The sequence below is a fragment of the Aulonocara sp. 'chitande type north' Nkhata Bay genome, linkage group LG14 (assembly GCF_057382095.1).
Source record: "Aulonocara sp. 'chitande type north' Nkhata Bay isolate Kocher_YH1m ecotype deep benthic linkage group LG14, A_spYH_male_GT1.1, whole genome shotgun sequence".
Lineage (NCBI taxonomy): Eukaryota > Metazoa > Chordata > Actinopteri > Cichliformes > Cichlidae > Aulonocara > Aulonocara sp. 'chitande type north' Nkhata Bay.
The window spans coordinates 26,404,971-26,418,748 of NC_141357.1; the positions used below are offsets into that span (position 1 = coordinate 26,404,971).

The window sequence follows — 13,778 nt, forward strand, 5'->3', positions numbered from 1 at the left end:
GGATAATTAGTAAACTATTTATTTATGTGAGACAAGCTATTTATAAATTCTAGATATATCTGTTGTTTAAAGTTAATCAAACTTATTATGAAAGGATTTTTGGCCTGGGTAACCCAAAGACACCAAACCATACTGGGAAGGCGTAGACTATCATTAATATCTGAGGGTTTTGAAAACACTACTTGGTAAGGGGATGTACTTGTGAAGATGAAAAGAAGAAGAAAAATTCTCAGAAGACTTATATAAACCAAGGAAAACAAACGTACGCCCATATACACAAGCTGGATGTCAGACAGAGATGGAAAGATCAGCTGTTTTAATTGGTCTGGTATTGGCTGCTTATCTGACTCAAACAACCATGTCTACAGGGGCTTGGGCTGGTACGGTAGTATCATCTGTGAAATGCAAGCTTCAAGGAAGCACTCGTTTGCCTGCATTCTCAATGGACGGGGACTTTGTTATTGGTGGTGTTTTCTCTCTTCATACCTACGCACACACAGTTTACAATGACTACACCATCATACCCGAGCCTGTGAAATGCAAAGGAAGGTCAGTATTGGAAAGAAGAGAGTGATCAAAACATATTGCACTATGTAAGAATGAAAATGTTTTCACGTTTTATTTTCTGTGGTATTACATTGCTTCTGTATGGTTCTGAAAAAAATCACCAAGAAAAATATTCCAATAGTCAGTCATTTATATTTGTGGAAGTAATATTTGTGTTTTTGAAAACAGAAATCATATTTTTAAACAACAATCTTACAAAAATCAAACAGGAAATGACAAGCCTTTACATATTTATTTATACATTTTTGTGATTTATCATGATAATCATTTCTGCTGAATTTAACTGATGAAGCAATGTGTTGAAGTGCCCGTAAAAATTTAAGTCATTATTTGGCCATGGTCAAAACCCACAACTCCTACAATGTTTTCTTGTGACATTTAACCTAAGTCTGTAGTTTAATTTCTAAAAGTGAGTTAACTTTCTGCAGGATTAATGATCTGCAATCATTACGTGCAATGATCTTTGCCATAGAAGAGATTAACAACAGCACAGAGCTGCTGCCCGGAATTAGGCTCGGGTATCAGATCTATGACTCATGTGCATCAGTGGCTGTGGCAGTGCATGTGGCATTTCAGTTTCTAAATAGCTTCGACCCTGTGTTTTTCATTGGTAACAATTGCTCACAATCTGGTATGGTGATGGCCGTTGTTGGGGACTCTGGGTCTATGACATCCATCAGTTTGTCACAAGTCATCAGTTCTTTTAACATTCCCCAGGTAAATGCCAATTTCCAATTTCTGTCCATTTTTGTATTTAAAATATGCCATGTGATATTTGTGTTTGCAGTATTTTCTGAGCTACACTGTTTTATTTCTTTTGGTTTAGGTGAGCCACTTTGCCACATGTGCATGCTTGTCTGACAAGCAGCAGTACCCAAGTTTTTTCAGAACAGTCCCCAGTGACCAGATTCAAGCTGAAGCACTAGCCAAGCTAGTGAAACACTTTGGCTGGACTTGGATAGGTGCTGTTCGGTCAGATTCGGATTATGGAAATAAGGGCATGGCTTCTTTTCTCCAAGCAGCACAGAAAGAGGGGATCTGTGTGGAATACTCTGTGTCTTTCTATCGGACAGACCCACAGAGCAGAATTCAGAGAGTGGCAGATGTTATCCGCAGGTTTCTTCATCAGAGATAATTATTGTGCATTGACTTGTTTAATTATCTTTAAAATAAACATTTGATGATGTAAAAAGACACAAAAACATTTTTCAAATGCACTATGTCGTCTCAGCAGGTCTACAGCTACAGTTGTGGTGGCATTTGCAGCTTTAGGAGACATGAAGATATTGTTGGAGGAGCTTTCACGTGAGCCTTCCCCACTACGCCAGTGGATAGGCAGTGAGTCATGGATAACATACTCAGAATTAAAGAGATTCCATTTATGTGCTGGGGCCATTGGATTTGCGATTCCGAAGTCAGTAATTCCAGGTCTAAGAGACTTCTTGTTGAATCTGTCTCCCTCTGAAGTGGCTGCTTCTCAAGTACTTACTGAGTTTTGGGAAGATTCATTCAACTGCACACTTAAAAACAGTAAGGAATGTTTCTAGGTTTAAATGATCCTGTCAAACTTCTGGTGTTACAAGGTGCACTGTTGATCCATAAGCTTAGCAGTTTTCAATTAAATATTATACACACACGCGCACACACACACACACACACACACACACACACACACACACACACACACACACACACGTATGGTTTTCAGAATATTGGTCACAGTGGAAAGTACATAAAAGAGATCTGAGACTAGTTTGAATTTCAGAGTTTAAAATGTCAGTTCTGTCTTTGTTTATTTTTAGATACTGTTGCAGACAAGAAGGTATGTGATGGAAAAGAAGACATAAACAGTCTCCATAATCAGTACACTGACACATCTCAGCTCAGAATTACTAACATGGTGTACAAAGCTGTGTATGCAATAGCACATGCCATTCATAATGCAATGTGTCGAGGAGCAAATGTCACAGCTCAGTGTGACACATTAACCAAGTTGCAGGCCAAACAGGTCAGAAGAAATAAATATCTTAATGGCAGTTTCCCTCATCACCTGCTTGAATTCAATTTTGTATTAATATTGATTATTGCACTATTTTATCTATTTCCTTTCTCTCCCACCCTCTCTCTTTATTCATGTTTACAGATTTTAACTGAACTGAAAAAGGTAAATTTTTCCCAAAATGGATATGATGTGTCATTTAATGCTAATGGTGATCCTGTGGCTATTTATGAGCTCGTTAACTGGCAGAAAAGTGAAAGTGGCATCATTGATATTATAACTGTAGGGCTTTATGATGCATCACTACCAGTGGGCCACGAACTTTGGATTAACAGAAATATAACCTGGATGGAGGATAGCAGAAAAGTAATGACTCAAAGGATGAGAATCTAACTCTACTGAACAAGATAATTTATATTTATTATGCCACCTTTGTGTGTTGACAGGTGCCAGTGTCAGTGTGCACTGACAGTTGTTCTCCAGGAACTCGTAAAGTACTGCAGAAAGGAAAACCCATCTGCTGCTATGACTGTATAGCGTGTCCTGAGGGAGAGATCAGTAATACAACAGGTAAAATGAAAAAAATTCTATGCATGTAAAATGTTTTTATTGTGAACATATGAAAATTACAGAAATTACAAGGAGCCTATATATTTTTTTTCTCTCTTATTCAGATTCAGCTGACTGTTTACCCTGCCACAAAGAATTCTGGCCTAATGCAAAGAGAGACACTTGTATCCCTAAACCTATAGAGTTTCTTTCCTTTCAAGACATCTTAGGAATCACCTTGGCTACATTCTCAGTCATTGGTGCCTGTCTGGCCATTATCACTGGAGTTGTATTCCTTTATCACAGGACATCTCCAATTGTCCGAGCCAACAATTCTGAGCTGAGCTTCCTGCTGCTCATCTCACTGACTCTGTGTTTCTTATGTTCATTAACTTTCATTGGAGCACCATCTGAGTGGTCCTGCATGCTGCGTCACACTGCATTTGGTATCAACTTTGTTCTCTGTATTTCCTGTGTACTTGGGAAAACTATAGTGGTTTTAATGGCCTTTAAAGCTACAATTCCAGGTAGTAATGTGATGAAATGGTTTGGTCCTCCACAGCAGAGAATGACTGTTATGTCTTTCACATTTATTCAAGTTTTAATATGTTCTTTTTGGTTAGTATTCAGTCCCCCTTTTCCAATAAAAAATCTAACCACATACAAGGAGAAAATCATATTGGAATGTGCATTAGGCTCTCCTGTTGGCTTCTGGGCTGTTCTCGGGTACATAGGGCTACTTGCTTTGTTTTGCTTTGTTTTAGCCGCCTTAGCCCGCAAATTACCTGATAATTTCAATGAAGCCAAGTTTATCACCTTCAGCATGTTGATATTCTGTGCAGTGTGGATCACCTTTATCCCAGCATATGTTAGTTCACCTGGGAAATTTGCTGTAGTTGTAGAAATCTTTGCCATTCTGGCCTCCAGCTTTGGACTAATAATGTGTATATTTGTTCCAAAATGTTTTATCATATTGTTTAAGCCTGAGAAAAACACCAAGAAATGTTTAATGAACAAAAATTAATCAGAGTATATTGGACTTTTCACAACAAGCTAGTATTCCATTTTTAAGCTGAAATTCTACATATTCAATATGCATAGGAAAGTTTTGGTTACTTTGTCAAATTAAGATTATTTCTGTTGTGATTAATAGCAAACACAGAAATGTATTTACAAATTAAGGGAGTGATTTGAAAAGATGGATGGGATACTTTTTAAGGTCTTTTTTTTTCTGGAAAACCTGATTAATTTGCACAATAACTTTTATGCAATAAATTGGACAATATTGCCAGATGTAGCAAAAGATGATACAAATTAAATTTCATTTATGACTGATAATTAATTTATTTTATTTAAACGGTTCAGAAGTTTCAACATTTCCTCCAGTTAGGGTTAGGGTAATTGATTTACTGACCATCATCCAATTATTTAGGGAAAAACAGCTATCCAAAGTTTCCTGGCCCTGGAAAAGTAATCGCCCTCCCCTTAGTGAGAGCCATTATCCACAAATGGATGAACCTTAAAACCAATTACCTACCGAATTTGTCTCAGTTAGGGTGAATGTTTGTGATTCAAAAACAAGAAAGAAACTGGACAAAAATGGTATTCATGGGGGAGCCGCAAGGCAAAAACAACAACAAAAAACTGCTGACCAAAGTCCAAAGAATACCAAACTGGATATCCTGAAGGCAAATGCTCATGCTCTATAATTTAAGTACAGTCAGATTATGTAGCAGGACAATTATCAGAAACACACTAACAAATCTATTTTATGCTCAAAAAAAGGAAAATGATGATTTTGAAGTCAAATTCTGGACTTAATCATATCGAGATAATTTGGCATGGCCTTATAAATGTCATTTAGGGGTGGCTGTAGCTCAGGTGGCAGAGCAGGTCAGCCACTAATCAGAAGGTCGGCGGTTCGATCCCTGGCTGCATGCCAAATATCCTTGGGCAAGATACTAACCCCGTGTTTGCCTACTGGTGGTGGTCAGAGGGCCCGGTGGCGCCTGTGTCCGGCAGCCTTTCCTCTGTCAGTGCGCCCCAGGGCAGCTGTGGCTACGATGTAGCTTGCTATTGCCAGTGTGTGAATGGGTGAATGACTGAATGTAGTGTGAAGCGCTTTGGGGTCCTATGGACTAGAAAAGCGCTATACAAATGCAGGCCATTTACCATTTATTTGTAAAATCTCTAATGTGATGAGTCAGTGAAGCTCACTTCTGTCTAATGACAGCAATACTGAGGTGTGTTGTACTCAGAGACTTTGCAAATAAACTCTAATAGAATAGGAGAATGGTATCAAAGTGTTTATCATGGCATCTAATAAGAGAACTCTAATATTTGATTCTTTCAAAGTCATTATACAAATGATAAACTTTCAATTTGGCCAACAATCTCAACTGGAAATAAAAATAATATATACTTTTTTTTTTTTTTTTTTTTACCACAGAACTAATCTGTTTGTCAAAGTTGGCACTAATAGTTGTTTCCTAATTTATGCACCCATCTGCTACCAGAAGAAGCATTGTTGGTGAGAAATGCTATCAATCTGTTAACCCTTTAAGACCTACCATAGAACCAAGTCTGCCAGAGTTATCTTTATATTTTTACATGCTGTAGTGCCATTTTTGGGAGCATTCCAAGTTGCTATACATCAGTATAACCATTATAACCCAAATTTTAATAATATTTCTGCATTAAGTCTATAATAACTACACAAATTGCAACAAAGTGCAATTTACAAAAAAATAGAAAATCGTTTTTGTTTTTTGTTTTTTTTACATAATAGTTAGAGAAATTTAAGAGGTTTGTCCCTCAAAACTGTAAATACAAAAAAGTTGCACAAAATAGTTTCTTTCAACAGGAAATTTATTTTGAGTGTCTTCATAGTTTTATTTTTGAGATACACCAATTTTTATATACTGTTGGAAAAAAAATATTACAATGCAAATTTGCAAAAAAACCAGCATGTGCATCAAAATAAACTATTTCCAGCAGTGTAACATGACTTTTAAAAACACCAGTACAGGCTTATAAGGCCCCAAAGGTAAAAATCTACATTTTGTGCGAATAATGACATCACTTCCAGTTTTGGCCAGGTAATGGTGGACACGCGATAGTTCACGCTGACGTCTATTCCTTTTTTTTTTTTCCTGTTCTTTCTCTCTTTTTCTTCTCTGATGGGAACACACACTGGTCATTTTACTATTTGAATAAATGTTCCCCGACTGACAGCTGCCTGTCTAACTTACTTAGCACAATTAAACTGAATCTTTGCCAACCAAAACCTCTCAGCCCATGACAGCTGGGATATGAGCAAGGGTTTCAGAAAATGAATGGATGTTGTGTGATTTGGACTGGAAAGAAAGAGCATCCAAAGAAAACCTGTGAGTACCTTCATAAGCCAAAAGTTCATGTGCATGTCTTGTGTTTAGGCAGTGAGGTAAAAAATGGTAGCTGCTGTTGATTATAAATGTAGTATTACTCAAAATTATAATCAAGGAAGTCTGGGAAATGTTAAAAAACTATAAATGCACCCCAGCAGCTACTGGATTCTAGAGGCTCCAATTCCTTGTTAGCTATTGGCTGTTATTTATACTGTCAACAATAAAAGCTGTTGTTACACGCGGGTCACTAAACACTTGCACAAAGTCTAACTCCTTGGGATTGCTATATGATGAATATTGATTTAAAAAAAAGAAATAAACATGTTTCAGTTTACTGGGGTATTTAGCATGACTGATCTGCTGCAGTCCTGTTCCTATTTGATGAGACAAACCCTCACAAACGGATCCCCCTCATGCAGCTCATCCCTTCCAATCTCTCCCATATGGGACAGATTGAGTTGTGACCACAGCTCCTCACTCCCATCCTGAGTAAAGCCCGCACAAATCAGTCTCCTTTCACACTTTCCTGAGGCCACACAGAAAGTAGAGTACTCAGGTCGGATGTAAATCCCCTTTAGGTCGGGGGTCAAGTGTTTTCATCATGTGTGCAGCTATTATTTTACGCGTCATTATCAGCTGTGCAATACCGTTACTTAGGCAGGAAACGGGCGTAGATGCTAGCGAGGAAGTAAAGAGACGCGGGTGGATGGCTTGTTGCCCTGCAGCTGTGATTTGAGTCTCCCCCCCCCCCCCCCCCCAGGACCTCACACAAGCCAATTCACATCCATCCACCAAGTCCTCACCATTTCAGAATGTGAAGGAAGCAGCTGCGTTTCATCCTCCCAACCACCGTTGGCAAGCTGTAGTGACCATCAATGGGCCCAAAGCGCAACTTCCTTGTCTTCTGACCACAGCTGCTCAGATTTTTGATAAGCTTAGAAGTTTGAAGGCTGTTTACTAGATCCCAGACTTCGCTTCCCACCAAAATCAACCCATTCTTATATATCCTACAAGAAGAGCCAAAATACATTAGCATCGTTGTAATCCAATCCAAGTGTTGCATGTTAGTGCTGATAGAAAGCAGTGAAGTAGGGACTCCATCAGTTTCTAAAAGGTTTCTCTTGTTTAGATTTATTAGCCGACACTCAAGTATTACCCGGGTTTGGGAATAAATTTATTATGAAGTAAAGGCTCACACTTTTCCATTAGACTGGCTACTGCTCCGCCACACACATCATAGATGTCCCTGCCCAACATCAATAAGTTGTGCTGTTAACAGATGAAGCCGTGATTATCTCTACATAATGTAAATGTTGTCTTCCCTCCCTGTGCATTAAGAGGCAACAAGAAATATTTTCTCTGTTGCATAGCAGCAAATGACTGCTAACTTGGCAAAGTGCTCAGATGTCTGGCCCCGGGAACAAAATTTATAGCCTGCATAATATTTAAAAAAACGCACACATACAATTACGAAGCAAGATGATTATATTATAGTCTGTCTTTTACTCTTTGCAGTAATGGAGTGTTATCATTTACGGCAAAAGCAAGTTTTAACAAAGGTCAGTCAGTGAATTAAACATCTAAGGTCTCACATTTCTTTATTTGTATCTGTTTCTACCCATTAATGGTCAAATCTAATGTCTTGATATCAGTATATTAACTTTATAAACAGGACAACTGGATTGACCTGATGTCCTATAAGCTGTTTTGTGTTTCTCGAGGTCATCCATCAAACATAATTTACAATAGCAGTTTCTAGGAGCAGTTAATAGTGCTGAACCAAACGGCAACCTCAAGGGTTTGAAAATGAAGCCAACAGTCTCTCCAGTGGTCAGTCCAAACAGGCAAATGTTCAACCCTACAGCATTAAAAATGATGTTTACAACACAGCACATGGATAGTTTTCACCTTCTAACAACTGTATGGCTATAACCATCCAATTACAGAACCGTAGCCTCACTTTTGTAATTACAGTGACCAAACTAACCTTCTACATGTTTTGTTGATATCATCTGGAGATTTTGAACATACATGGCTGGATTTGACACATATGTTTGTGCTTCTAGTGAGTGAAATTCTAGCAGTTTACTAGTCGGCTACAATACACCTTTTCATCTAAGTATGGTGACTTCTGGCTCCAGAAATAGAAAAAGTGCAAGAAACATGAGGATTGAAAAACAGTGGGTGAAAGAAACTTGTAAGTTTAAGGGTGTTTACTTAAAACAACATAATAGTTTAGTCTAATCTACATATGCTACCTTTTATACATATGGCAATCTATTCTGGTATATCTGTTCTGAAATGTTTGTAGTCAGCCTGGTGCCAGAATAAGACTTAGTTGGTGTAGCACACTTATTGTGTGAAGTGTATGTCAACATACTTGAAGGGGCCTACTGCCCACGTGCCTACTGGTTTTGTTTCGTGTGTGCCAGAGGCCCACGTGCCTACTGGTTTTGTTTCGTGTGTGCCAGAGGCCCACGTGCCTACTGGTTTTGTTTCATGCGTGCCAGAGGCCCACGTGCCTACTGGTTTTTTTTCATGCGTGCCGGAGGCCCGCGTGCCTCCTAGTTTTGTTTCATATGTGCCAGAGGCCCACGTGCCTACTGGTTTTGTTTCATGTGGTGCCGGAGGCCCACGTGCCTACTGGTTTTGTTTCATATGACCCAGAGGCCCACGTGCCTACTGGTTTTGTTTCATGTGTGCCGGGGGCCCCGGTGCCCACTGGTTCTGCGGCTGTTTTCGCTGGGGGGCCCGAGGAGCCCGTCCAGCCTCCTGTTTCGCCTGCTGGGGGGCCCGAGGAGCCCGTCCAGCCTCCTGTTTTGCTAGCTGGGGGGCCCGAGGAGCCCGTCCAGCCTCCTGTTTCGCTAGCTGGGGGGCCCGAGGAGCCCGTCCAGCCTCATGCCACACCGGCTGCCACGTCGGCTGGGGGGCCCGAGGAGCCCGTCCGGCCTCCTGTGGCTGCTTCTCCACCTGTGGCTGCAGCGCCGCCTCCTGCAGTATCATCACCTGCAGCGCTACCACCTGCTACTGCCACGCCTCAGCCTGAAGCTTCAGCCTCGCCTGGTTCTGGTCCAGCTTCATCCTCACCTGGCCCAGCTTCAGCTTCAGCTTCAGCTTCAGCCTCGTCTGGTCCAGCTTCATCCTCACCTGGCCCAGCTTCAGCTTCAGCGTCAGCTTCAGCGTCAGCTTCGCCTGGCCCGGCTTCAGCTACAGCTTCTTCATCGCCTGGTCCGGCTTCATCCTCGCCTGGCCCGGTTTCATCCACGCCTGGTCCGGCTTCATCCTTGGCTTCATCCTCGCCTGATTCTGGTCCAGCTTCATCCTCACCTGGCCCAGCTTCAGCTACAGCGTCAGCTTCACCTGGCCCAGCTTCAGCTACAGCGTCAGCTTCGCCTAGCCCAGCTTCAGTTACAGCTTCGTCCTCGCCTGGCCCGGCTTCAGCTACAGCTTCTTCATCGCCTGGCCCGGTTTCATCCACACCTGGCCCGGTTTCATCCACGCCTGGCCCGGTTTCATCCACGCCTGGCCCGGTTTCATCTCCAGCTTCATCCACGCCTGGTCCGGCTTCGGTTTCTGCTTCAGCATCGCCTGGTCCAGCCTTCGTGTCTGCATCCTCGTCTCGTCCAGCCTTCGTGCCCGCATCCTCAGCCACAGCATCCTCATCTTCACCCACTGCGCCTGGTCCAGCCTCCGCTTCAGCATCCTCATCAGCATCGCCTGGTCCAGGTCCAGCCTCCGCTTCAGCATCCTCATCAGCATCGCCTGGTCCAGCTTCCGCTTCAGCATCCTCATCAGCATCCTCATCAGCCTCGCCTGGTCCAGCCTTCGTGTCTGCATCCTCGTCTGGTCCAGCCTTCGTGTCTGCATCCTCGTCTGGTCCAGCCTTCGTGTCTGCATCATCGTCTGGTCCAGCCTTCGTGTCTGCATCATCGTCTCCGCCTGCTGCAGTCCCGGCTTCCGTGCCCTCAGCCTCGCCTGGCCCAGCCTCGTTTGGGTCTGGAGCTAAACGGCCGTTTTCTGGACCGCTGGCCGGGCGCCGTTGCCTGACTGGCCGCCGTTGCCTTCCGCACGGCCGGCCCCCGGACCGCCATTGCCTGAGCGGCCGCCGTTGCCTTCCGCACGGCCGGCCCCCGGACCCTCTTCGCCTGAGTGGCCACCGTTGCCTTCCGCACGGCCGGCCTCCTGAACCTTTTGTGCGCCTCCACGGCCTTCTTCGTGGCCGGCCTCCTGAACTGTCCCATCCTGGCCTCCTGTGTTATCGGGCCCCTGGCCGGCCACCTGAACTGTGTTTTGGACTCTGCTCCCCTGTGAGTTTTTTTTTTTTTTTGTGAACGTTTGTTTGGGACTCTGGGGCCTCCGTTTTGGTCGTGGCCCGGTCCCTCCGTCCTGGGCCCCCTGCCGCCCGCCCGGGTCTGGTGGTGTGTTTTTTGTGGCTGTCTGGGGCCAGCCCTTGAGGGGGGGGTACTGTCATGGTCTTGCGGCCATGACTGAGTGACTTTGTGTTTGTGTCCCTTATTGTTATTATTCTCTTTATTATTCATGGATTGTTTTGGGATGGTTTGTGTTTTGGGATTTTAGATACTGGGTTCTGGGTTTGTGCTCCCTCTGTTGGTCCCTGGTGTTAGTGTTCCCCTGTCTCGTCAGGTTAATCAGGTCCAGCTGTTTCCCCCACCTTTGTGTGATTTCCCAGTGTCTCTTTGTGTACTTATAGTGTGTGATTTCCTCTGCTCCTCGTCGCGTCGTCTGTGTTCATACCCGGTGAATCCCCTGCGTGCTCTCCCTGCTGTTCTCCCTTCATGTTCAGGTTTGCCACTCCCTTTGTGTAGTTTCTCCCAGTTTAGTTCGTCCTTAGTTCTGTTTTGCCATCTCCACTTTATGTTCAGTATTGTCAATAAATCACCTTCACATCTGAGTAAGTGCTGCATCTGAGTCCTCCTTTCCACTCTTCACACGGCCGCTGCCCCGGACCGTGACAGTTATTTTATTATATTATATTTTATTTTTTATTTCATACATTTTATTTTGTGATGTGATGTGAGCGCAGGTGCAACCCAACAGGCCCCAAACGTTCCTGGCAGCAAGTAAAAATGAAATATAAAAATATAGTCCAAACAGGTAAGGTGTAATTGTATTATGAGCCATAGTGCTTGGTCTGTTTGTCCTATGTAAATCAATTGCAGTTAGAGGCTACATTAATTTTCTTTCTGTAAGCACTTATTGAAATTATCTGAGCACATTACAAGTACATATTTGCTTACTCTGTATGCTCATATGCGACCCGTTATAGCCAACAGAACAAAAGCGGAGGCCCGAAAAACAGGTGGGGGTCCTCCACCACCACCACTCACAGAGGCTGAGCAGTTGGCTTCCACATTTGTGATAATGTTGGCAGCATCACATATGATCTTCACAGTGCAGAGAACACAAATTAGCATCCATTACTATAATGAAATAATCTGTTAGTTTGAAATGCTACAGGGAACTATGTACCTGTACATTAATGCTGTGGAAAGACTTCCTGTTCACATAGTCTCCTTCATTTACTGAAGGAGCAATGATTGGAATGTGAGTGCCATCTATACAGCCAATCACGCCTGGGAACCGTGAAAATAAATGTAAAATTTAAGTAGTAGTTCAAGTATCACCACATCATGGATTAAGTTTTGTTCATCCTGATACCTGCAATTTTGTGGCATCCCTCTTTGATAAATCTTGTGGGTCTATGACCGGGGAACACCACAAACGAGTACAGGAGACGTTTCAGTGCAACTGTAACATTCCTGACTGCCCGAGAGACGGTAGCCTTGGAAACGTGCTCAGCGTCACCAATATTATACAGAAAGCTCCCGTTTGCAAAAAACCGAAGTGCAATACAAATAATATGTACAGAACTGAGAGAATGTCCGCGATGTGTCACATGAGCAATATTAGGCCTGAGGATGTTATTCAAATAAATTATAGGTTGTGCTGAAAAACGGTAACGTTCACACAGGAAATCATCAGGAAATGATAAAACGCGCTCTAATCACTCTCTCCCGGCGGAGAGCTCTGCGGAGAATTTGGGCTTCAACATCTACTGGCTCTTCAAGGAAGGAGCACGCAGTGTCTGACACTTCCTACAGTCAGGTTTCCGACAAAGAGGCGGAGAAGGTCAGGGTTAGTTGAAGTAAACCTGCTAGGGGGCAGGTTAGCTTCACGGAGTGTGTCGTCATAGTAACTCACTCAGAATTAATCTAAACTCGCTTTGTGAAACCGAAAGCCCAGAGTTTTCGTTAACTCAGCGTATACTTACTCAGAGTTTGCACTAAACCGGCTTCCTGAAATAGGGCCCTGGAAAGGAAATTTTAGGGTGCCACCAAAAACTTTCTGGCAGTGCATCTGTTCTAGCAAAGTAATGCAATTATCCTTAAATTGCTACATCTAGCAGTTAAGCACCTTAACTGTGAAAATGATGGTAAATAACACTTTAATAACTGTTACCATAAAATAAACGCGCTTGCAAGAGAATTTTGTTTACCACTGCTCTACTAGTGCTTTTTATGCTGTTTTTGCAAGGCCATTTGTGGAAGGAAACTGTGACCTAGGACAAGCTGATGGTATAAGATGTAAGTACAACTCCTCTGGTTTCATGTGCAAAAAACAATTATTGTGCTAGCTTACGTGGTTCCAGTTCTACAGGGATTTAAAAATAGTTACTCAAAACGGAGCGTTCCCGCTCCGACTGGTTTTAAAGGGTTAACCTCGGCCTGATTTTTTTTTTAACACTGTTTTGCTAGTTCTTTTAAAGGGAGAAAAATGAGATTGGTGATACACACGGCAGGACGGCAGGAATTGCGAGAGATTGTATGTATCGCCTGCCCTGGGAAAGCCTCATTGTTTTATGTTTGTGGAGGTGACTGGTGAGATGGAGGTATATAAAATACGTAGATCAACAAAAGGCTTGTTTGAACAGAAAAGTTTTTAACTGCTTTTTAAAAGAATCCACAGAGCAACTAAGGTGTGTTGCTTATGAAATCCATGAAGTGCGGCTGTCCAATTGGCCTTCCTGCTGCTGCGGAGCCTGGGACGGTCTGCTTGCTTCCACCCCGGGGGGAAGGGTAACATCTCTTGGGTCTGGGTGCCGTTTCCCCCTCTGGGGGCGAGGGTACCTGGACCCGGGGTATAGAGTATGTTTGGGGAGTGTGATTGTGTGTACATGTCCATTTATGTCAATCCTTACGTTGGGTGAGTGCTGAGTGTTTGTATATGTGTGCATGAGGGTGGGAATGCATGTTTGT

General features: G+C 42.9%; 1 protein-coding gene across 2 annotated transcripts; it reads left to right on the plus strand.

Moving 5' to 3' along the window:
* Nucleotides 1–404: 404 nt before the first annotated feature.
* On the plus strand, nt 405–4,229 carry LOC147314739 (extracellular calcium-sensing receptor-like). Of its 2 annotated transcripts, XM_086260231.1 has the most exons (8): nt 405–549; nt 996–1,284; nt 1,394–1,683; nt 1,802–2,097; nt 2,370–2,575; nt 2,711–2,932; nt 3,013–3,136; nt 3,241–4,229. In XM_086260231.1, exons 1-8 carry the CDS (start codon nt 443–445, stop codon nt 4,137–4,139), a joined length of 2,433 nt encoding a protein of 810 aa, XP_086116357.1. In that variant the 5' UTR covers nt 405–442; the 3' UTR covers nt 4,140–4,229. The 2 variants fall into 2 exon arrangements, with proteins under 2 accessions (XP_086116357.1, XP_086116358.1); XM_086260232.1 differs by lacking the exon at nt 405–549 and having other exon boundaries at nt 1,009–1,284; nt 2,382–2,575.
* Nucleotides 4,230–13,778: the final 9,549 nt, after the last annotated feature.